Here is a 25,188-nt window from a genome sequence, read left to right on the forward strand (position 1 = left end):
TATGTTATCCGAAATGTTCGGTTAGTTAATTTCATGCTTTTTTATTTACATTGTTCGGATTTACCGTAAATAAATCTATTGAATTCAAAAACTATGTAGTGGTGTGCATGGCAAAAGGTTTTATTTTGCCCGTATAAGTTCGTCAATATCGGTTTCTGTCGGTTCGTCACCAAACAACAAAACTATGCAATAGCTTGCAAAAGGACAACAGCTTACAGTGCACAGTGACGCAGAACAGTGAATTTTCACGGGGCAGTTGTTTACTTGTTGTTTTTTTAGCACTGGTAGTTATGACGCGTCATGCAGGTCGTTCGTTTGTAATATGGTATTAGTCAGCGCATTTAGATTCGCCGCGTGTATCTGTATATATAATTCGAACGCTGACATATCTGATTAAAAACTTTTGTTTTGTCAAAACGCTCTTCATTTTATTTGAATACTTGCTGCTGCGCGAATTCGGGCAAATTTTGTGCACATCTAAGAATGCAGACGGAAAAGTTTCTCCTGTTCATTGTGTTACGCCTGGTAGCAACAGAAAATGTCGTCTATTATCCTGGTACGTTAAAGTTGAAAATAAAAAATATTTGTCCCTTTGCAACAAATTGATAGGCTTCGAATTTTTTTAGGCTAACTATGAAGTTTAGATATCTTGAGTTTTGTGAGTATTTCCGAAACTAAGTACAACTAATTATTTTGATCAGCTGCTTACGAAAGTCTTGGTTGTTGGAGAGATGAGAGAACGATAAACGCTATTGCAAGTGCGGAAGGTGATCCGAATCTTGGAGACGAACACTACAAAGACAGAGAGCTGGCAATGAGTAAATGTGCCAGAACTGCAGCTCACATGGGAAACTCCATATTTGCCGTACAGGTATTTTGCCGCTATGCTTCCTTACGCATTGATCAAACCTGCAACAAGCATTGTTTAAAGGACGGTGGAAAGTGTTCCACTTCTTGTAATGCTGAACCAAGATACAGAATGTACGGAGAAGCTTTATGTCCAGCAGAAGGAAAAGGTGGTCTCAATGTAAACAATGTTTACCGACTCAGTAAAGCAGCTGAAGGTATAGTGAGCAATATACCACAAAATGTTTTTCTTTGTATCTTCAACTGCCATAATATGTAACACATTAGGCATAGTGAGCTATATAGTTCAAGTACCAGTCTCTTTTTTATACTATGGCATTTTTTTGTAGTTACTCTGCAGAACTTAGGGTGCTGGAGGGATTTTTGGCTATCACCGGCCATACCAACGCTAGAAGGGTCAGACTCGGTACTCGATGGTAATTATCGTGTTCGAACGGGAGCGATAGCCAAGTGCATCCAAGCCGCATACCGTAGAGGTTTCGCAGTCATTGCCTTACAAAATGGTGGTTGGTGTGGAAGCTTTGAAAACGCCAACGAAACATACAGCAAGTACGGGCCGTCTGTTTTTTGTGGAGAAGACGGAAAAGGTGGTTTGGGCGCAAATCAGGTTTACCAGATAAATAGTTTGAGCGAGACAAACTTTTAAATTAGAAGCGTTGAATAACATTGAATAAGAAGAGTCTGGGTTTGTGTGCATGTTGTTTACACCTATGTTAAGCTAATATTTTATTGTTAGAAGTATGTATGTATATATTTTAATGTAACCGACTAAAGCTTGCATACGATGCCATTTTATTAATTTTCGCCGTTTGTATGCGTATCAAAATAGTGGGTGGCCCTGATGCAAGGTATAGTTAAACTAAAACATGAATAATGTTGTATTTTATCATCGAGACAGACTTGCTTGATTTTTACGACGCGATAAAACACGGCGAAGAAGTAACTTTTTTCCCAATGCTTCGTATCGCTTAGCAATGGCGTAATAAGCCGTTTTACGTCCTTTATTACTGTTTGTGACATTTACATGCAACTGTTATGAGCAACTAAATACAACGAATCGGCTGTCGTATGCCTTCATTACTGTAATGTATATCACCACACAAAGGTATAAGATTGTTGATAATCTCGTGATTCAAGAAACAAAGTTTACAACAACAAAAAAGCGATGGCACGAAAAACGCTAACATCGAAATGCAAGTTAGTATTTCCCCAACAGTATGAGGATAGCAATAAATTATGTCGAACTCAATGGGCAATCCACAGTATCGTTGGTGTAATTCAAAGTTGGAACATTGTACTTTATGCGGCACTTGCAAAGCAAACAATCAACTACAATACGTGGTGTAAGTGTTTTTAACCATCGCTGCCAGCCAAATTTGCTGACGTCAATCAACTCGAAACCGGACACAATAAAGCCTGAAATAGAGCAACAGCAGCACCGCGTGGACACTGTAAATAGTGTTTGGGGGTGGTTAATGAAAACGCATTTTTAAAACATAATAAACTCCAAAAGCAGTGACATAATAACAATAACACTTTTTTGTTACGTGCGCCTGTCCGTGGCTTAAAAAACATCAAAGCAACAACAACAACGAAACGCGGGCACTACAAACAATACAACGTGTCAAACCACTATGTGGAATAGTAATATTTCCAACCGGTGTACAAAATGACCCCGAGCATACCGACCAAGGTCATAGCCCTCCAAAAAACTCGCGACCTTGAGTTTTCGGCTTCATTTTCTTGTTCCTTTCTGGAAGGCACGCGTTTAAGTATCGGCGGGGTCGCGTCCTCGATGGAAGAACAAAATACATCAGATGTGTCCAGTGGTTCGGCGTTTTCTTTGTTGGACTTTTTCTCGCTCTTTTTGGGCGCCCGTTTCGAGAGCATTTCGGATCGACATCGGTTTCTTATAATCTCGGCGTCACTCACCGCGCGGCTGAACTGCATTGCTGCGTGAAATAGTAGTAATAATAATATAAGTATTATAATAATAATAATTTTTAAAACAAGGTCCTCAGACTGCTGTTCATTTGTGCTGAAAATCCAAACGAAATCTATACAGCAAAGCTTATATGATGAGAATTCTAGTCCAAACATGAAATGTTTGCCGACATAATTTCAGTTATCCACATTTTAACGAAAGCCTAATTTTCCACGAATATTACTGATAAATCTACAGTAATTTTCTCTGATATTTCAGAAAGACTGTAAAAACGACCAAAACTATTTACTAACTTCGCCGCCGGTTAACACTTCTCGTAATATCTGGCAACACGTCGTCGATTTCCTTTTTAATTCTCCGCTTATTCGTCTCCGTTTGCTCACTATCCACTTCTCTTGCTGTCGGCTTCTCGTCGAACGAATGAGACTTTATATTTGGAGCTGCGTGTTCTTCTTCCGCCGTATTCTTAACCTCCGCGATTTCAACAACATTAGGTTCATCCACAGCAAGTTCAGAAATATTGCCGCTCTGTTCGACCAAACACTCCTCGACGTCAACGGCTGATATTCGTTCGTCTACAGTGGTTTTAGCTTGATCGTCCATTATAATTTCATTGACTGGAGATTTAGTTAGAACTTGGGCGCTTGAATTTTCGCTTGCTGCTGCCTCTACCACAGGATCGGTTTTAAATTCCTGGAAGTTCTTTTGTATTTCGTTTGGGTGATATGGTGTGACAACCTCATTGCTCCGTGTACTACTGGATGAGCTGCTCATGGAGTCGTCAGAAGATGTATCTTCCTCCATAGACGAAGGATAAAACGTCACGATTTCTATCGGTTCGTCATCTTTAAAACCGTGGCCAAAATGATCATCTTCGGACGAAGCCAAAAACCCGTTTGCAGTGCAATCGTCGGCCATGTGCTCATCGCCATTTTTTCTGTGAACAGACAATGCCTCTGTTTTCTTGCCTTTTTGAATGAAACCACCGTTACTGATCTTTGGCACAGGATTAGCGTTTAAATTTTGCACTAAAAGTTCCTCGCCGTTTGCAGCGTCAGTGGCGCCCACGGGTTCGCACACCATTAGGAATATGGAGTCGTTTGAGACCGCTTTGCGCAGGTTAGCTTTTGATAAATCTTCGGCATCGTCTTTTCCAATCCTGTCGATGAAACCGTTGGAAAGCGAACGCGTGACTGGTACAAGTTCGTCCACGTAGCACTCGACCGCCACACATTCATCCACATGTATTTTCGGCGGAATTCTAGTCGTTAATTTTTCTTTGATTTCAACATTACCCTGCTCGCAAATTTTGTCCTCCGCTGCGTCGCCCACCGCAATGGTAAAAACTGTACGGTAACACTGCTTGTTCTCTATCCACTCGACTTCTGTACTGCCGTTTTCCTCCTTCTTCTCAAACTTAACAGCCAGCAACGCCGAGGAAATTGCTTTATCCACAACTTCACTTGCCAGTTTCTCGCGTTGCAACTTTAGCCGCGGACTTCGGAAGGTGGCCAGCGCGGAAGACATGATGCGCTCTGCTTCGTTGTGCGCGAAATGCACAACGCTCTCACAGTGACGCAGTATTTTGCCCTGACATTCGCGACATGCGTTGAGCTCGCCAATTGTGGCGCCCACGTCTGACAAGATAACGTCAGCTAGTGACGAGCCGAAGTTTTCCAGGTCTTGACGGGTGGTTTTGCACAGGCTCTTGACAGGTTCATCTCCGTACACTTGGCGCCTGCTTTCGTCTACCACAAAGTTCACGATGCTAATGGCAAGAGTGTTTGCGAATACCTGCAGTGATTCGTTAACTTTGTTCTCTCTGTCACCTTTGGCCGCCAAGGCGCGATCCTTAGTGTTGCTTGTACTGAAGTAACTTAAAACGAAGAAGACTATCTCGTTGGCGAGGGAATGTGACAGTCTGTCCACTTGCGGTGAGACTTGGCCTGGCGTGTTCATACTTCTCGTCAACGCGTGGTTGACAGTTGCAGTGCTGGTATCGCTTTGCGGTTCTGGCGTGCTTTTTAACTCACCCGCTGCGGCATGGAGAGTGACGTAATCGTGGGTTTCGCACTTTTCCTCTTTCAAAAATACGTCAGTGGTTTGCACGGCGACTTCCGCAAAGTTGCCTTTTTCAATTTTCAGACCACCATCAGTTTGAACATCAATTTCACAAGGCGTGTTTTCGTGTTGATCTTGACCTTGCATCGTATCTTTCTTCCCTTCAGCATCTACAACATTTTCATTAGCTACAGCATTTACAGGCTCGGATATCCCGGGCTCAAACACAGGGGCTTCGTCAAGTTCTTCTGCTTTGAATTTCACTGTGCTTTCTTTGCTCTCTTCCAGCCCATTGACCTCGTCAACTTCCAATAGCATTGTTCTGGTGCTGGCACGTTTAACTAACGACTTTGGGCCTTTGGGAGTCTCATTCACGTCACCTTGGTCATGAAATGACGATGCAACACTTTGGCTGTCTGTTTCAGAAGCCTGGCGTGACATTTTGATGGACGATGTGTCGCTCACGTCGGTGGCATCGGCCCCAGATTGGAGATACCGCCTTACTGATGGTGGGATAACTTTGGGGTGACCGAATTTTTCGCGTCGTTTTGCGTAGAGTGACAACAGATTCTGGTTTGGCTTGTTTCTTCGCGGAGAGGCCAACGACCAACAGCTACTGCTGCTTTCGCTGTTGCTATCAAGGTTGTGAAGGGAATGGGAGCTGATCCAGCGACGTGGGTTTAGGTATCTGGTCAATACAAATCACAACAATTTTATGTAAGTATTTTGAACGGGCGCGACAGAAGTCCAGTGACTAGTCAATTGCGTGAAAAATGTGTTTCACGTAAAGCGTTAGATGCGAGTACATGCCTACGGAGCACGATCTCACATTATTCTGTGTTCACAAACAAAACTACAGCCCTGAACACCTTGACATGTTGTCAAACAATATTCCTTTTTTAACCCTATTTATTAATAATGCTATAACACCACTGTGGGACAACTTGAAACCAACTTTGTACTAAAACCATTTGCAGCGGTATCGCAAAAAATATCGACTAGTAAAGTACAGCGGAAATTAACTTGCCGTCACTGATGTCACGAAGTTGGACACTTCGCACTCCTCGTAAAAACGTAATGCATATCACGCGGTCAATTGAATGCAGTCTCTGTTATACTGTATTCCGAATGCATTTTTATTAGCGTAACGCGTAGTGTAATTAATCTAACCGTGGCTACAATCAATCAATATCTTTTTGAAAGACCGGCTGGAAAATTAAAAAGCTATTTTTTGAACATATGCGCGCACCTGTCGCGAGCACATGCTCTTATTGATCCTTACTGTACCAGCATTCGACCTAAACCATTCCCTTAACTTCACACAATACCCGAGTACCAAAACCAGCAGACAACTTTACCAACCTGCTCGTAGGGGATGTGACAAGATAGTCAGAGGAACTGTAATCCTCCTCACCCGAACCGTTGGCGCCGTCGAACAACAGGTCGAGTGTGATGTTGTAGCATGCGTCGCAAATTTGCAATGCCGACATGTAACTGCGAGAAAATCCACTTGCGGTTCGTTATACTTTGAACTACATCATGCTTATTTGTCTGCGCGGGTGCAGGGGACTTTAAACTGCGTTGACGTAAGCACTGGATAATGCTCACTTAAAGTAAAAGGCTACTTGTTTTAGAGTGTCAACAAGTCTAATAACCATAAGGTTATAGAATTCATGTTTGTATTTAAGTGGCCGGCACACTATGGTAAATAATAGTAAACAACAGAATGTGTATAATCCTGAAAAGCACAGTCGCCTTCTATTCGACCTAATGGACAGTCAATCCAACATACCGAGGCGAAAACTCGGGTGAATCAAAATAACTTCTCCAGGCTCGTGGTACGGAACGCAGTCTCCTGCCGGGAGAAGCTTCGACGTGAAATGGCGAGCAACAAGCACTCCTGTTTCCAAATATCATTCCACTCTTTAGTTTTTCCAGGTGCTGTGCGCACACCTTGTCGCCGGGCTGCAGGTTGGCTCTCTGTAAACATAGGTAGTATACTGTATGATGGTTAGTTAAAAAGGAGATGTTGTGTTGTTATTATTCATCCACAACAAACTATCACCCTTTTTACTGTTTACAATACTTTCTACCTTATAGTGCACACGCCTACGCTTTTACTCTCAATGGTTCTTAAACTTAGCAGAAAATTAACAATGGTTCACTTGCAATTTTCCGGACGACTCATAATCCAAGTTAAACAACTTGAAGCCGTGGTTCTTAAACTTTTTTTTATTATTTATGTTTTGTATATTTCGGTGCCGACTAATTAACCCCAACAACCCCATAATTTCCTACTGATTAAATTATAGGAATGATTGCATGTGAAAAACCATCTTCTCATAGAAAGGCAACTCTTTAATATTGCAATTGTTATTTGTGATTTCAAAATGTCAACAGACGTCTTAAAATTCGCCTCGCGGACCCCATAGGGCTGTGGGCCGCCACATATTACGAACCGGGTCGTAATAAGTTACTTAATTTTATCAGATAGATTCGCTTATTTAAGAAACCTACCCAGTATAAAAGAAAACTTTTAGTTTCACCTTTTCGTGCAATTATATTCCGGTACGATTTTCCCCTACTTCCACCACTTGTGTCAACCCAACCGTGACAGTAAAATATCTTTGCCTTAGTAATACGCAAATCAACACATAGAGACAAGTGCCATAAATCAACACATAGAGAAACAATTAATCACACCTTGATTAAGCGTTCGTCCATCACTTCAAATAAACCAGCTTCCGAATCTTTGCAGCAACAAGCCTCTGACAAGTTGACGCGGTTCTTGCATAGAGCACAGCTGTACGCGTGGAAAGTGAAGGAGTCGTCCATGGTCTTGTAACTTGCGAGATCGTTCTGCAGCCGCGACGATCACCAAAGCCAGCTGTATTCGACCCTATTTGCTCTTTGATGCTCAGCGTAGCCTATATTACAAAAACCCAAGGATTACGACCTATTTCAGACATCTCATGACGCCATATAATATGACTGTGGTTTAAGCAACACGTGTTTGCTTAGTTAAGTACAATAACGCTGTAAGCACAATGTAGCTAAGCTTAGCCTATTACGTTCATTTTCTTTTTTTTATTAGTGGAGATATCCAAAACATTCAACGCATAAGGTCAGCAGAACACAAAGCAACCTTTCTTAGCAATTGTCTGTATCTTTACATTATACCGGTACACTTCACCAACGAATTGTATAGCCGGTTGTGTTACTGCATGAAAATCACAGAATGTCATCAGAATATATTTTGGCCTTATGTTCATTGATCTCCATAACCTTGTGGCAGGTACGTAATCTATGGTGTTTCCATGGCAACGTCGTTTGGTCGTATCCAATTAGTGGTTACTGGAAGCTGCGCATGGATTAACCCAAATCAATATTTCTACCATGAAAGAGACGGATCTAAAGGCTCATGTCCAAAACAAGAATGAAATATTTTGGCTAGCACAATATCGTGCCCAACACGTTGATAATAAACCTTGCCTACAGAGTCGAAAAAACTAAAATTGTATAAACTCTTTTCTGTATCCTTATGACACAGAATCGTAAGTCCAAACTGCAAACGCAAATTTATAGTACTGTTTTTCACATATCTATTGCATCCACATGCAGAAATGTGAGCGATTCCCATCAAATGACTGAATTACAAGGACGGGAAAACTGGGCTGACCTTTCGAAGGAACGCGCCTTCCATTGAAAGCCTGTCATTTTTCTTCACATCACATTAACGCCCTATCTTTGACACGAGCGGGTCGCGCCTTGTATCATCGGCGTGTGTGTGCTGTAAATCTGTCAATAAGACTAACTTTTGCCATTCGTATCTGCCTACTTTATCCCACAGCTACTCCAGTGCACAAATTGAAAGTCTGAACTAACCTGCATGACACTTCGTTAAGAAAGGTAATCTCGCTTACTAAAATATACGTCGCCTTCGCGCATCGGCTGTCGCCGGTATTTACTCAGAGTTAATGTACAACCAGCAATACGTTGGCTTGTGGTAAAAGGGAGTACGCTACCCCAGGCTGAACATAAACCAAAGTCCTCAAGCAAAACAGCGAAAACTGATGATTTGTTTCTGCCTGATACGAAATATGTTTACTACACAACAAGTTGCACATATTCTTGACACGTATAGCACGTTTGTCTGTGTAATGGTATTTATACACAAAGCCATTGGGCTCAATGCGCTGTGAAGCGTGTACCAGTGATAGTGCCAGGCACAAGCCCAAATTATATTTTAGTTTTCTTTGAGTTTGCTTTCCTCCTGTGCCGTGAAATAAGACCTTTGTTCCCACGCTTGCCTGTGCATTGAAATTCGCGGAAGCGTGTCGAAAACTTGGGCGTTGCAACATGTTAAAAGATAAGGCGCCAACTGCAACTGATTGGGCTAACTGGTCGCTGTACTTTAAAGGTACGGCACTTCTAACATCTGTTGTTACACCGTGTGGCTGTTATATCAACAATAAACGCGTTATATAGTTGCAAATCTTGGGTGTCTGAACTCCCGTCTGACTTTTGCTTGTCTTGTCGCAAGCGTCAGCATAATACTGAAAATAGAATGGGTATTGGCAAGACTGCATATGAAACTAAGAAAAAATTATTGCGCTGGACATGAGATGCAAATTTTTTGGGGGCTTCCATACAAAGCATTCGCCAGTCATAGGTTCCTAAATTAGCAAGCAAAACTACAATTTTGGTGTTCTTAAAACTTTATTTACCGCATTTGATATTCTTGAAAAACGCGACTTGTCCAACTGGAATTATTTTTTAAAATACGCAAACGTTGCTTTCTGACTACGTTAAATTTTTCACTACAACGATTTAATTTCCTGGCAAAAACTTAGTTATTACTTTAAAAATAAACAAATATATGTAAAAAATAACCATCAGACATGATAAAGTTCCGGAACAATATCACGCTTCAGTGATTGCCAGTTTCTACGGAAGCCAAACGAAAGAAAAATGTTTTCATTTTGTTTCGTTGATAACATGGCAACTTGCTTTGCTTCAATTAAAAAGTAAAGTTGGAAATAAACAAGTTAACGATATGTTGCTCTACATACAAAGCAAGGCATATCCGGTATGTTGTAGGAAATCAATGTGTTTTTTGATTTGTCTTTAAATTTGTTTCATTAATGTACTAATCTGTAACTGTAATCGTTTTTCTCTCAACTACGTTTTTTTACACTGGACCTACTTCATACATTTGTCAGGGTCGTACATTTGTGGACTTGTGCAAGCCATCTGATACTGTAGCACGAGTCCGAGCTAACTTGTTGCATCGACTATATGAAATTGGTCATGCCAATCATCAGTTTCGGTAAGAACATGAATTGCTTGCGTATTTCATAACATTTATAACAAATATATATATCTGCAGTTTGCGGTACAAGGGAACTTACCTACGGGATGCCTACACCCTTGAGGAGTACAAACTATTAAACAATGCTGTAATACAAATGATACCTTTGAATGACATTTCAGAGGCAAGTTAGCCATAAATTTATGACTTTAGGTTTGTGTGTGAATTAAACTTATACTACTTTAAATACAGTGGAACAAAGACATGCGCTTTCACCAATCCTCTAAGAAATCTGACGTTCCAGAAGTGGAGGACATAGTGCAAGTTGCACTAAAATCGGAAATTGAACTTTTGAATCAGAGGGAAAGGGTCCTGAAAGCATTTAAGGTTTTGCTTGTGATGATATAAAAGTTATTGCCATATTAACAGTTAAAAAGTGAAGCCAGATTTTGATCTAATGATGCCTGTAACAAAGCAAGAAGTGTTTTCTTGACAGTTATTTTGTTTGTAGATCATGATGCTTACTCAAATTGTGTTTGTATTCCTTGCACTTTTTACTACATACTGGTATTTCTTCTTTGTCTACTTGGTGGTGTTGGGAATATCCTTCTTTTTCTGTCCGAGTTTCACAAGGATAGGAGGTTGGGTTGGAGTGAGCAGCATAAGGTATCGGTACTGATTCCATGCCATTTTTTAGCATTTGAAAGTTTGTGTTATGGAAATATCCTGTTATCTTCATGGCCAACAAAGACTTTGTAACAGATTTTTTAAACATGATCTGTAAATAATCTCAAGTCGTTGTTTAATGTTTTTCCTAGATATACATATTTCGCCTGTGCTTGCACCAATATATAGCACATACCTAAACAGTTCACTCATTTACTTGTTTCTTATTTGCAGGAGACGTGAGTTCATGGCAGTTATGTTGGTTCTGTGCATTCTAATGCTTGGATCAAGTGCTGCATTAATGGCTCTCAGCATAATTGAACTTACTGTAGGTTTAGTTGATAAATAGGCTGTGGAAATATGTGTAGTTTTCATGATGATGTCTCTTTGCAGTCTTCTGAATATCCCACAACAAGATGTCAAAGATCCACCAGTTCCTGCTTCACTGAAGCTGCTTTGACTAGTGAATTGTTTGATGATGGTGTATGTGCTGCCTATCAGAGCCGGTGCTATGAAGCAACTGTTTGGACAAGTAACTTCATTTTCCTTTTCTTTCTGTTTTCAATGGTCAATTGCAAATACACTGTACTATGCAGTAATGTGTCATGTAATAGCATGATTGGCAGGTTGCCTGGCAAGTTGTGCACTTGCACACCAGTACCTTGGCCACAATATACCATGTGCAACTGCCGAGCTCTTGTAGCTCAGTTGGTTGGGCCTGGTTAGCCTAGGGCCATGAGTTCAAACTTCACCGGGAGCTTGTTTTTTGTAGATCTTGCTACAACTTTTTGGGAAAAAAGTGGCTGATCCAGCGAGGCTGCAATGCCTAAGCTGTAAAGCCTGTAAACCTAATGATACTGTACTATGTCATGTTATTTTTTATGTATAACGAAATTTTGTGGTGGTTAAAATTAGGAAACTGTAAAAAAAATTTAAATGTGCAGGTATCTACTTTGCCATTGTCATTGCCTTGATGTTTGCAACTGGTGTTGTGATATCTTATCTGTTGCACAACTTCAAGTTTACAGCGGGTGACTATATTGAAAAATACCTTGTACAGGTAATATGATATCCAGTTCAACTCTCTGTGTATTGTGTCAAATACTGTAATGTTAAACATATTGTGTCATCATACTGTAATGTTAAAAATTTTCCATTGAGTTTTCTTCTCAAAGGGGTTGAACTCTTTGTTTCAGTCCAAAGAACTTGAACAAGTGATGCAAACTGCAAAGACCGGAACTGTCAGTCAGAAAAGAAATGCTGGCTTTGAATTGGCAACCATGGCTGCCTCAGCAGATGATAACAAGTTCCAAATTGTCACTGAAGGAGGGTAAGGGAATAATCATCAAACTAACACCGCACATTCTCACTATTATATTTAGCTACACATGAATTCGACAGATGGTTTCCAGTGTATCAAACTAACACCACACATTTAAACTTGTACAAAATACCTAAAAGTACAAAATAACTATAAAGATTCATCTAAAAAATTCATGCTATATTAAAGTGTTTGGTCTATGTATTTAGCGTAATTAGGTTTTGGCTGCCTGCTAAAGGTGTGTTTTGGAATGTTTGTTGACAAACCATGATCCTTTGTTAGCTCAGCACAGTGACGCGACGCTGGGTGCCAATATTGACCCTTGTTTTTGGCAACAGACAATAAGTCTCCAACTTCTTATATAGACAAAACACAGCGTTCAACGAATGTAGTGAAAGCTGTTTTACTACTTTATTGTGCTTCTGTTGTTGGCGTTATGTTGTTACCAAAAAAGTTGCTCCAAGGTTGCTTTTTGGTGATGGTGGAAATACCCCTAATATTCCGAAAAATTTATTACGTTTGAAACATTTTTTGGCAGGACCAATTTTTTGTGTATCGTGTTTTTAACAGGGCGAAAACTAAACAAAAAGACTTGAATTGCCGAGCACTCAATTCATATTATTTAATGTTGTGGTTAAAAGCATTAAAACAATCAGTCACAACCAACTTCAAGCGAAATGCATTTTTATAGAACCCATTCTGGCGTGATGACCAACAAATTGTTTTGTCAGGTTGGAAATTCTCATCAGCCTTGCACTTAGTGCAGACGACACAACACAGGAATATGCGACTGAAGCAATAGCGGAATGCCTCACTGTACCTGCAATACAAGACCAGTTTGTGGCTGTCGGAGGTTGGAACTTTGGGATACTTACTTTGTTGAAATGATCCTTTGATTATAATTACTACAGTTAGCATTGCCAATCCTCGGTGTTTTGATTGAACAACATTTAGGTTGGTAGTTTTAGTAAAAGAAATCGATGTTGGCTGATGAAGAAGTAATGTACATGCATTGCATTTGTTACTGTAAAATTACAGTAACATTTTTTTCACGGAAATGTTGGCTGGCAGTATCTTAATCTGCACAAATACCTGAAAAGGTTGTGTTGTGAAATACTGTACTTTAAGTTGTTTGGAAACGTTGAAATAAGGTCACGTGACGTCCCAGCTTGTTTATTTAAATTTGTATCATTATATGTCAATGCTTAATTTTAGGAATGAAGACTTTAACGGCGTTACTTCACACCAAGAACCCTCGTACGGTGAGGGAAGCCATCACCGCAGTTTCCTATGTTGTGTCAGACACTGATGAAAACAAGTCGGCAGTTTTGGCAGAACACGGGTAAATGCAGCGGCTTTCAACAAATTTTGTGTTGATTCTGCATGTGGTAAAGTCTGGATTTCGCTCCTTAGTTATAATGTCACCAAACTCCCGGTTTTAGAAGAAACTTTCCCCCTTTTTGTGTCACAAACTTTCAACATGGTTAATAGGTAGCTTTTAGAAATTACATCTAAAAAAGATATACAACTTTGATTGAATGCAATATATGTATATGGATGTCTCCCTTTAACATCTAAAACATCTGGTTACAACATCTTTCACTAAACCGCACAACCTGCGATGTTATTCCAAGGGCAATTGTGTTACTTTGCTGTCTGACAGTTTACTGTTTACATCCCTTAGGTTGGAGGATCTCGCGCACGCGTGCAAATATGCGAACTCCAGCAACCGAAAGTTACTTGCCTCCATTTTCCTCGAACTTGCTTACTTTAGCGAAACAAGGTGAGCAGTGGCGCCCTTTTATGTTACATCTGCCTTAGCTGCTTGTAGATTGTTTGTAGGCAAATAAATTAAGGGAAATACATGACGGTAAATCTTTGTTTACTTAAACTAGTCTAAAAACAGTTGACTTTTCGTGGTAGGTTTGTCTTTTGAGGGGAAATTCAAAACAGACTTTTAGGCTGGTACTGTACGGCAACGTCCAAAAATAACCCTGTATATTTACCCGTAGAGAAATGCTATGTTCCCGCAACACACCCACAGAAGCATTGGTGAATTTACTCAAACGCAGCAGCGCCACTCCTGGCGACCTCAGTGACCTTGACCTGGAAACGACCACGCTGACTTTGCAGAGTCTGGAACTACTTGTAATTGAAAGCCCAACCCTAATGACCGATCAGGTAACGTGTTTTTCTTCAATGTATGTGTACATTAGTATAACTTCAAGTAACGAAATGAAAGTAGTTTTGGGTGTTTTTAATTCAATAACGCACAGATAAACTAGTATTGTGTAACGTGTGTTGCTAGGAGTACTTGGAACACGTTTTGTGACGGTCTTAGCAAAAAAAATTGTTTTACTCACAGGACGAACTTTTGTCCTATCTGCTCTTTATTCCCACGAAGACAATCGACAAAAAGATTCAGCTTTTCGCATCCAAATTACTCCTTTACTTCACACAAACCCCGGAGGTGTGTTTGATGCTTTGTATCTTACACTATGCGAGCGTTTACAGAACATAGACTCGTTTTTAGAGGTAGCATAACAGGTTTGATAAAAATAAATTGATACGGCCGGATTAAATAAAAATAATGCAAAGATCAAGTATTTCAGGTTTTTCTGACATTGGTATTCGTTTTAGTCTAATGATTTTACGATGGTTTTTACAACATATACTTTTGCAGGCTTGTGACCAACTGTGTGCCAGTCCTGATCTCACCGACAGCTTGTTATATTTCGCACATTCCAACGAACCTGAGCTTCTCAAGGTCCTCGCCACCATCTCACTCCGTATTACTGAACCATTCAAACACAGGTGCGCACACTATAGTTGTACACTAAATACCACGTGCGGCGCTGTTGAGCTACTAATTTACTGTGGTCATGCCTCATTGCATTTGGAAGAAATTGATTTTTTTGTTCCTAGTTGTTATACAATGTTCAAAGCGATTGATGTAGCTCAGGGTTTTTCAATTCGTTTGGGTTCGTGGACGACCTGACCAATTGAGTAAACTCTGTGGAACCCACATCATTCATAAAATTTATAAAAAAAAAAGATAAAAAAAACCTTTTGGAAAAATCCCCTGGATCCTCTCGATAGGTCAATGTCGACTCCCAGTTGTGAAACCCTGTTTAGCACCTGAAATTCTCCTGTGGTGTGTTATACCACTTTGAAACATAAATGTCATGCTGATCTGTTAGTTGACACACAAGCACGTTTTGGACACTGCTGTGCAACAAGTGGCAGCAGTTTTGAAGCCCCTTTTAGCTATATGCCAACGATTTTTATGTGTATATCCCTTGTGGATATTCTTATGATGATGCGAATTTGCAATCATAACTCACAGTACGCAGCGCTTCGTTTTCATGATCATTATGATTCCTAAATCACTATGCCTACGCCATGATCAAATATTTGTTCATCGCAGACAAAAGCTAATGAACGACGGTTTCCAAGAGTTCCTCACGTACCTGCAGAATGCTTGCTCCGACCGTGAATCGTGGAACACGACTGACAACGCCATAGATAACCTTACGGTAAGTCTTGTTCCAACAGTGACACATTTTGTTAGTGTACGACAAGTAGGTTTTCCCAAAAGCCGAAACAAATTGGGTAAAGGCCAACTGTGCATATTTTGCTATTCCATACACAGAACGGTTTGTGTGCGTCCCTTGTTGCTATTTTGCAATGAAACGCCCTTGGCGGCAAAAGCATGTTCAATAGCAAGGTAACGCCAAGAGATTGTTGCTAAGGAACAAAACGTTTCTCTGTTGTCATGTGCGTTTTCGTGTTAAATTAAATGTTGATGACCTGTTGATACGAACTCATGACACTGTTCCTCATTAACAAATTATATTTTGAGAATTGTACTTTCCATCCAACAGTTTACATATTAGCCTTGCATACGAGTACTCTAGCCAATAAAATGAGTTAGTTTCACATCGGTCGAATGGCGTCAACTGTTTTTGTCTTATGTTTACCCAACCCACGCACAAAGAAAGGGGAATAATAAAACAGGCATTTACAACAGTAGAGTTGCGCAATTTTCTGTTTTTCACTTTATAACTAACCCCATAAACTTAAATGACCGCAGTGACGAATAAGAACTTCAAACGACGCTTTCATGCACTGGTTGGTTTATGACGTCACACTGTAGTAAGCACCTGTCAACGACCTGTGCGTTTAAATAGGTTTAGGCTACCGTTAATTGCTTGACAACATCGCTACATTGGTTTGGACTGAATCGTTTGATTTTATTTGCTTGTGTACTACATAAGGCTATGTGACCTGTCTGATTGAAGGTGTCGATTGTGTTTACGTGTCGTATGAGTTATACGCCTTTTCTCAAAACTATTTTATTATGTTGTATTTTGTTACAACAAACGCATCCCAACCTGAACATGTGCCACTTTTGTATTTTATACCTGAAAATATAAAATCTTAAAATAGGCCACTAAAACAAAAAGTGTGACACAACAAAGTTTAACAGAACATCAAACATGAATTTACTCTTAGGCGATATCAAGCAGTAGCTGTTAGTTTGATAGATTATCACATTATCTCAAACTAAGCAGATGTCAGAAATTCGGGGTGGTGAAAAATGTTGAATTGATGCATCAACAAATATGTTTGCAGAGCAAGGAAGACAACAGTGACATCATGAAGCAACCTGAACGACCACCAAGCTCTATGTCCTCATCCACGGGCATCAATTCCAGCAGAACCAGCGTGAGGTCCCACGGAGGAACAAGCTTGCTGATTGAGGCTGGCCCCAGTACAAGTTCGACATAAAATATAAACTCTGTTGTGCAAGCCCTTGTATATTTGTGAATCACGGTATATTTTAACGCGTTTTCTACACACATTTTGTACCATTACAAACTGTGACAGTCGCTTGTAAGAACTTTCACCAACGTTTGGAAACAATTGTGCCTGAACGCGCTCTGTACAACTTTAACTTCCACACAACGATTGCGTCATTAACATCGACCTGGAATTCATGAGGATCGCAGCATACCTCTGTCTTTTAACAACTGTGCGGTGCCATCTGCTACGTAGTGTTCAGAGAAGAAACTAGCGGTTTGTGTGCGTCCGTGTTTGACAACTTAACCTGTTTTCCGTCAAGCCACGAACGCTGTGCACATTTCAATATGCTTTACACAAACTTTCCTGTATTTACCCTGTTACACATGGATGGTGGCAAACCACATTAACAGCAGTATAAAAATAATGACTCATTTGAATTTTATGTGTTGCTACTTAATTTAGCACATCCGTTTTTCCGTACACTTATTCATGTAAGATCACTGTATCGCCTTGTACAAATGCTCTGTATACTTCCACTGTTTTACATTACTGTCGAATTTCCACCTGCACACTACGTAATATATTATAGCAGTCTCGCCGTTTGTTTGTACAGTTGATGGCCACGTTGGCAGATATGTGTTTGCGGAGGTAAATGTGCATAGGTAAGTGTAATACAAATTACCGTAAGGCGTAGCCTGATTTGTATACGGTATTTCCGTATATGTTACATGGGATAGTTTGTAATATGTCATGTTCAAAGCAGTGTTACCAAACCTTATTGGTATTATATCTACCACTTCAAACCAACTCAACCAACTACGTTTGGATCCAACTCAATGTTCAGCCTGTTGCAACCAGGGAAGTACAAATACTTGCGGGTTTATTTACAAGATTGTCAACATTTTTTACACATGCTACCGAGTAAATGTACCAAAGTAAAGAACTGCAGTGCTTGTAGCGCCAAACTAGCACACGTTAAGTTATTGCAACACCATTTTTTAATTTTAAATAAGTTATCAATGAAATACAGAATTATATTGGAATTGCAAAATTGTCTTTCTGATAAGCATTTAACTTTTGGAGTGCAGCTATTCAAATAAAAGAATGATAAAAGCGTGCAGTGGATTTTTGTGATGCGTCAATGCAGTTTACAAATTTTCAAACACAGCATCAATAATAATGATAGTAGTATTTCAAAAATGATGTACAAATTTCGCTCAACAGTTCCAAACACAAAGAAGCACAAAACAATCTCTCTTCAGCCATGTTCCATTAACCTCACACGTATTCGGTGCGGTTTGGGTTTGCTGATTTTTGTGGTGGCTTGTAGGTGTAGTTGTATGAGTCCGATTCTTCACCTTGGCCACAAGTGCAGCAGGCCAGCAGAATTCCGGCGAGTATAGCCAAACCCTGCAAGCATTAGTTGTTTTTTAGACATTTTTACTGGATCCAATTACATCATGCAGTGATAAATTTAAACAAATGCAGAATATTTTGGGTAACAAATAACGAAAATCCAAAGTAATGAAAATTAATTCTTAACTTGTAGACCTTTTACCAGTCTGTCTCAGCATGCATATCAAGTTGCTTTATTTTATAAATATCTTTGTGGTTTCTTATTTTTTGCCATAACAACCTTAGTTGTAACATTAATGCATTAAATACAAAACCATGCACAAACCGCTCGAATTAACAGGCACGCTTATTGGACAAACCCGCTTGCGCGAGCACACAACTTACAGAAGCGACCCAGCCTACATACAACCCAGCGCCAAACTCGTAAAGGAAATTGGAATTGGTGGCCTGCTGGTAATAAAATTCCTGAATGACACCGGCTGCGTACCAAGAAACGCTAGCCATGGTCAGAATACCTGTGGGAAGAAGACGGAGAAGGTAAATAAGTTGTTTTCATACCGATGAAATCCAGCCCACATAAAGGGCGGCACCAAATTCATATTTGAAGGAGTCGTTTTGCTGCAGGGGGTCAAAAAACTCGTAGATAACTTGCGCGGCGTACCAGGAGACGGCCGAGAGGCAGAGTGCACCTAATTGACACACGCAGGCATGTGATTGGTCATTGCATTCAGAATTAGGTAACACACCAGTTGCAAGCAAATTAGTTAATTAGACTCATTATATATATGATAGTTTTACTCAACAAAAATATTTAGGTGTACTTTTAAAATGTAACAAAGTTAAAGTCAATAACTCTATCTTCTGTTTTGATTGGAGTGATACAAAAAGCAATAGCAATTGCGATAAAAAAATGCAGTAGTTTTGTTGCAAAGCACTCTTTAACAAAAACAATATTAAACCATTTGATTAATAACATGAAAAAGCCAAAAGAAATTGCATGCGTCACATACACAAACTTAAAACTGAAATCGAAAATTTGCATCAAATTCAAACACAAAAGATAATTCATTGGCACAATTCATGGATGTGCAATTAAAGCAGCATTTTGAATACGCCATTGTTTAACTCTTGAAAAGTCACAAATTACTGAATTGATACGTTTCATTGCAACATTCCAAACTCATTACAAACACAAATGGAGCAAGTCAACCTGACAGCCACAGCACGCCGAATGAAAACACATGTACAAAACGGAAAAGTGTCTACTTGTAATTAAACGACCACCTCTGCTTTAAAATATTTTTAACGCAGTGTTTTTTCAACGATACAGCAAAGTCAGCATTCTGACGACATAATGGGTTTAGCATTGACATGTCAAACTTTATGCAACCCAAGAAATTGCGGTAGTCAACTGGACCAGTCCGCACACATTTACCTGCCAATATCATCATAATGCCACCGCTTCTGCCCGACCAAACCTTGCCATTGCTTCCTTCCATGACTTTCACGCAATTGAGACTTACAGTGCCGGCGACCAGAGCAGCCACTGCCAAGATGGCGGCGATACACATCATCGCTCTCTGTACTGTCAGCTCGGCTGCAGGTTGGCGAAGAGAAAACAAATGGAACTCGGTTAGAATTTGTTTGCAACTTTCGGCCTTCAGTTTTTTTTTATAAAAGTGTCATTGCTTCGCGCTTCGCTCCGCGGCGTCTTCGTCCAAACCTAAAACCTGTAAATCCTGCGAAGATCCGGTTTTGGTTGTTGGCCGCCACGGCTACCTGCCAAAAACGCCAGGAGGCCCGAGATGCGACAAGCGGTAATCTTTTGAGACTCGGTGGTTGTGCTGATACACGGGAGTCCGAAGATGGTGATGATGGTGGCGAGAAAGCCAAATATGCAGGACAGCACCATGAGGGCTCGCATCGCTTGAAGATGAGCTGAACGAAATACAAAATTTCACGTTACTGTGGTTTGTGAAATTGTCGTCTAATTACGATTGCTATTGTCACCAACGTTTGTAGTTACGTTTAAAGTTGATCCGATTGCCACAGCCACAATGTGTGTTCCTATTCGTTTCACAGGCGATATGCATTTTCAAAAATAAGCCTATCAGTGCCAGGTGCCCTTTCAAAACGGGCGGCAAAAGGCGAACTGTCGCCCCAGTTAATGGTTAACCAACCGCGATAAAGGAACTATCGGAGTTTCAACAAAGAGCGCGGGGGCGCCGATGGGTTCGACGGCCATTTTTCATGGGCAGCAAAGCAAACTTTAAATTGAAAACACCGCGTGGGCCGTGCACGGTAAATATTAGTCCTGAATTTAACAGTCAGCGTAAGTTTGATCGTCCAGATTTAAATCATAGGCATTTGTTTGTTCGACCGACTTGCGTCATTCCAACAGAATATTTCATTCTAAAGGTTCTTTGTATTTATCTGGTGACACTGAGTCACTGTAACTGGCTATGGCATAGACGTAGTTTGGTGGACCAAAAAAAAAATTCCATGCATTTGAGAATTCTTACGTTGGAAACTCCTACATCTAAAAAAACTTTTCTTACGTTTTTTAAAGCGAGCACAAACGCTGTATATTTTTTGAATGAAGTTAAACAATAGCATTTTTTTAAATATGAACATAAACACAATTAACACACCGGGCAAACCAAAGAATGGGACATTGTATGCGTCACAATTGGCCGACTGGTAGTTGCTGTTACAGCGCCTCCATGGACCCTCCATTATCCGTTGGGTCTGAAAAGCAGCCGGAAGGGCTTGCGGTGCCGAATGACGCCAGTCGTCACTAAGCGTTGTGAACAACAAGCCAACCATTGCAAAGGCAGAACACAAAAAACCAATGAATCTTTTGTCCATTCTAAATCCGAGATACCACTGATTTTAACTTGTTAATCGTTTACAATGTTAATCTCTTTTTCTGTGCAACTGCAGTCAACTTAGCTGAATTTCTATTCGTTTTATACAGTCACCAACGAGCTGTATGAAATTGATCACATACACCAGTGTGCATCAACTTTTTTAGAAACAGTGGACGAAAGGCGGGTGGGGAACTGTTTTAAAATGTTCGATAGCGCCTTGTCAAGATCTGACAAGATCCAGAACCCAGCGCGGGTGCGGGAGAAACCGATTGCGCGTTGGTTAATCACGGCGTTGCACCAGAAATTCCATGTAGGGTCTCAAGTTGGTCAGGGGAAAATATTCGCACAACAAAGCTGTGTTTCGTTTTTCGTCAACATAAGTGGTATAAATTATGTGTGGTCTAATCCATTGCTGGAGCGTTTGCGCCAGTATTATGTTACAGTGTATTTGGGCCCACAATTCGCCAATTTGATTTGCGAAACACTTTGCTCAACAGAAGTGAGCTTGTTGTGGTTTTGTCATTGTTACTATCTTATAGTCGCTTAAAACTTCGCTAATTGTGTTTTACTTTGACAACGATACATGTAATGAAAAAGCTAAGAACCAACTCACTTGGAATTCCAATGAGCGCTGTGTCGTACTCGTCGCATTGCAACTGGCCAGGGAACGGGGATGCGCAACGCACCCACAGACCCTCAACGGAGTAGAGACCGTTAAAATTGGCCTGTGAGGACTGGAAGCTGTTTCTACGCCACTCTCTGTAAATGGTTGTCACCAGACAGCCGATAGTGGCAAACGCCACCAACACGAAACCAAGCATTCTTGGTGCATTCGACATTTTAGCTTTTCAGTGATAGGTTAAACAATAATTTAAAAATGTTAAAAATGATGTTAGATGTATGCTCTGTGGAGGAAAGACTGCGTCATGGGTTGATATTTAATTGTAAGATTTAAGAATTAACTCTACACCGCACCAAGGGCAACTCCTAACAATATATAGGCCCCAGTGTTATAATATCGTTATCCCTTATTTAAGTTCCTAAAAGCCGTGAAATAAACTGTTACTTGCACAAAAACTCTCATTTTCAAATAAATATACAATAATTACGTTAATAAATAAGCTCAAGAAAAGATCTTGACAAAATAACATCCCATCTATATTTTTCACACGAAATCTGTCAACCGACTAACTGAAATGGCAACATCACAATTTCAGTAACTCGAACACGAATTTAGGCAACCGAAGACTTTAATATAAAGAGAGCTTGGGGTAAAACGCCACCCAAAACGTTCGGTTTTATAGAGATCTTTTTGAAATCGGGAATGGAGAAAAAATTGTGAACATAAAAGCAAGGTAAACATGGTTCGCACCTACATGAGCAAATAGCAGTCCTTTTTGTCGGAAACCGATAACAAAAAAACGACAAACATTGCGTATGCGCGGGGGATAATTAAATTTGAGAGATTTTTTGTGAATTGTTAACAATGGTGCAATGTTTGTTTGAGTTGCTAACCGAGAATATGCGTAAATACGCGATATTGGAAAATGACTGGTTCATCCTATAGACCTACTTGCCTTTTTTGTGTCTATTTTAAACCCATGCCCATAGCTATATGTAATTATATGTAAAGAAGTGAGTAGTTCTTTTATTTTGAATTATGTCATTATGAGTTACACCTTTTGAAAGACTTCATCAAATAACTGCCCACATCTATGGAAACGAGCGGAGCGTTTTCGATAAAACAATCGACAACCCCAGAAAGTTCCTTTGTGGCCTGGGAAAAATGCCACATTTTTATATGTCTGATCGCCAGCGACGATAAACAGATCCATCACAATTTTACAGTTGCGAGAAGCGACCCCTGTGCGCAGTTGTGATTCACGGTTTAGTGAACGAAGTCTGTTAGTCAGTTGACATTACGTCATCGTGTAAAGCACGAGGTGGGCGGGAAACCTGGTCACGTCAGCGAATGCAAACATGGATGTCGCCATATTACGAAACAAGTTCCTGTCGTGCTGGGAAGGCATTTTTTACTACAAGATGTAACACACATATTTGTGTGACACGATTGTATAATCATATTAACCTATACTCTTACATCATACTGCATAAGAATAATAATCATTAATTTTATTTGAAATACAAAATGGTACAAATTAAATCCAAAATGGTACATACATACATACCCGTCTGTTGGAAATGAAAAAAAAATTGTTATTGGTTAGAAATGGATTTATGTTAAAATTCAACAACTCACCCGTTATCTACTTTATTCATTTTTTTACGATTTTCTTAAAAAAGATCGTGTCAAAACAATATTAAAACTTTAACAGAATATAACATTTGTAAAGCCAAGAATAAAAAATTATTGCCACACGAGATGCTGGCGGAAAAAATATTGTTATCAGAATAATATTTAACAATACAAACTTTTCCAATTTACGATGAGCATGCAGTGAAACAAAAATGGTTTTCACTGTTATCACACGATACATAAAAAGAACCAAGTCACGAACGATATTATATTGCACTTTTTAAATTTGTCAATTATGTTTTAAAAATTATTGCCTTTTAAAAGAAGCGAAACACAGCGACAGCAAGCCACATAATATCTTGTTTGCTGGTTTAAAATGTGACACCCACGTAATTTTCTTGTTTTTTTAGTGGTTGAGGCAATAAACTTCTCGGCTCTTTTCATGGCCATGTGATAAACACACTAAATTCGCTACCGAAACGTTACAACTTACCAGGTAAGTTGATGAAGGAGGTATCGTAGTTGTCGCATTGAAACTGGCCGGGAACTGGACTCGTACATCTCACCCAAAGGCCCTCGTACGAGTAGATTCCGTAATTGACGCTGGCTGAAGCAACTTGCGAATTTTTCTTCCATTCCTTCGAAGCCAGCGTGTAAATAATCCCCACCGTGGCAATGATGGCAAGTGCTAATCCGATGCTAGGGCATGAGTTGGCCATGACGTTCGAAGTCGCTTGATGAAAGGTTTCAAAAATTCAAGGTAACTTGTAAAAGGCTAAATAACGAGTGCAGTTTCACTTGTCAAATTTCTGTGAAAGACAAATAAAGTAGCAGATTTGAAAGATACTAGATCAGTTACTAATAACTATCTTTATGAAATCTTCATAGAGGACTTATTTCACTGAATAAACTGCGCAAAGAAAAACTTCACAGGGCTGACAGGTTTACTTGTTATTTTTCACAAGCGTTTGCGAATTATATCACATTTTTCTATTTTAAAATATGTTGTTCCGCTGCGAGATACTAATAAAATATTTTCTTTCAACTGTTTTTAATACGATCACTCTACAATATCCGTTTCTGTCACCTTTTACATTTGTAAAAACACGGTCTCGTCTCCATTTGCTTTGTCTTGTGCGCTTTCGAACTGCTGTGTCTTTCTTATACGATGGCGGGATACACAGTCACTGGTTACACATTAACCGTCGTTTCGTGTTGAATTGCTGTGGAGCAAATATTAGTAGGACGCGCGCGGGAGAACTGGATCTGTGATGTAAACGACAAACTAAAAGGAAAATTAAAGTTTAATCATTAACCCCCTCTCGTGAGAGTATTAACGTTGCAATTTTACGTAGGCGCCTTTGGTTGTCAAAAATAGACATTGCCTTATTTAGGCATTGAGACGGGATTATGGCTGCGTCTTTCCCGAATGTTCGGATTTCATAGTTGTCATTTGAGAAACATCCAATTGAATGTTAACCACCATCACGTGATACATTTAATCTGCTGTTAACAACACATTATCATATTGCTTTTTGCTATTCGACATCACTGTACAAAGTCGTAATAGTGCCAACCCATTCACTTTCTTTTTCGTTGCGCTGATGTAGGCTACTCAAAAGGAATGGAATTATATTAACCATTAAACCCTCTTCTAAACAGTTTGCCAAACATTTAGAATTAGCCTGTTTCATAACATTTTGACAATTGTTGTTGCTTTTTTTATAT

The 25,188-nt window shown here is 39.8% G+C and overlaps 4 protein-coding genes across 5 annotated transcripts; 1 reads left to right on the forward strand and 3 right to left on the reverse strand.

Moving 5' to 3' along the window:
* Positions 1 to 2,004: 2,004 nt before the first annotated feature.
* On the reverse strand, positions 2,005 to 7,740 carry LOC145898516 (uncharacterized). Its single transcript, XM_082987001.1, has 5 exons — positions 7,577 to 7,740; positions 6,666 to 6,853; positions 6,236 to 6,367; positions 3,106 to 5,561; positions 2,005 to 2,819 (listed from the first exon to the last, which is right to left on the reverse strand). The coding sequence occupies exons 1-5, from the start codon at positions 7,706 to 7,708 to the stop codon at positions 2,500 to 2,502; spliced, it is 3,228 nt and encodes a 1,075-aa protein (XP_082843127.1). The 5' UTR covers positions 7,709 to 7,740; the 3' UTR covers positions 2,005 to 2,499.
* Positions 7,741 to 9,829: 2,089 nt separating this feature from the next.
* LOC145897830 (uncharacterized) lies at positions 9,830 to 17,573 on the forward strand. The gene is made up of 17 exons (XM_082986279.1): positions 9,830 to 9,962; positions 10,096 to 10,202; positions 10,263 to 10,368; positions 10,437 to 10,571; positions 10,696 to 10,850; positions 11,085 to 11,178; positions 11,244 to 11,382; positions 11,795 to 11,910; positions 12,047 to 12,180; positions 12,903 to 13,024; positions 13,387 to 13,513; positions 13,856 to 13,954; positions 14,184 to 14,352; positions 14,537 to 14,641; positions 14,855 to 14,985; positions 15,599 to 15,707; positions 16,807 to 17,573. Exons 1-17 carry the CDS (start codon positions 9,930 to 9,932, stop codon positions 16,960 to 16,962), a joined length of 2,037 nt encoding a protein of 678 aa, XP_082842405.1. The 5' UTR covers positions 9,830 to 9,929; the 3' UTR covers positions 16,963 to 17,573.
* A 338-nt stretch (positions 17,574 to 17,911) lies between these two features.
* Positions 17,912 to 24,263, reverse strand: LOC145898825 (claudin-19-like). Of its 2 annotated transcripts, none has more exons than XM_082987454.1 (4): positions 23,954 to 24,263; positions 19,769 to 19,930; positions 18,718 to 18,848; positions 17,912 to 18,387 (listed from the first exon to the last, which is right to left on the reverse strand). In XM_082987454.1, exons 1-4 carry the CDS (start codon positions 24,177 to 24,179, stop codon positions 18,256 to 18,258), a joined length of 651 nt encoding a protein of 216 aa, XP_082843580.1. In that variant the 5' UTR covers positions 24,180 to 24,263; the 3' UTR covers positions 17,912 to 18,255. The 2 variants fall into 2 exon arrangements, with proteins under 2 accessions (XP_082843580.1, XP_082843581.1); XM_082987455.1 differs by lacking the exon at positions 18,718 to 18,848 and adding an exon at positions 18,892 to 19,022.
* LOC145899736 (claudin-19-like) lies at positions 20,057 to 22,042 on the reverse strand. The gene is made up of 2 exons (XM_082988640.1): positions 21,817 to 22,042; positions 20,057 to 20,271 (listed from the first exon to the last, which is right to left on the reverse strand). Exons 1-2 carry the CDS (start codon positions 22,040 to 22,042, stop codon positions 20,057 to 20,059), a joined length of 441 nt encoding a protein of 146 aa, XP_082844766.1.
* Positions 24,264 to 25,188: the final 925 nt, after the last annotated feature.

This window comes from Ascidia mentula, chromosome 4 (assembly GCF_947561715.1).
Source record: "Ascidia mentula chromosome 4, kaAscMent1.1, whole genome shotgun sequence".
Taxonomy (NCBI): domain Eukaryota; kingdom Metazoa; phylum Chordata; class Ascidiacea; order Phlebobranchia; family Ascidiidae; genus Ascidia; species Ascidia mentula.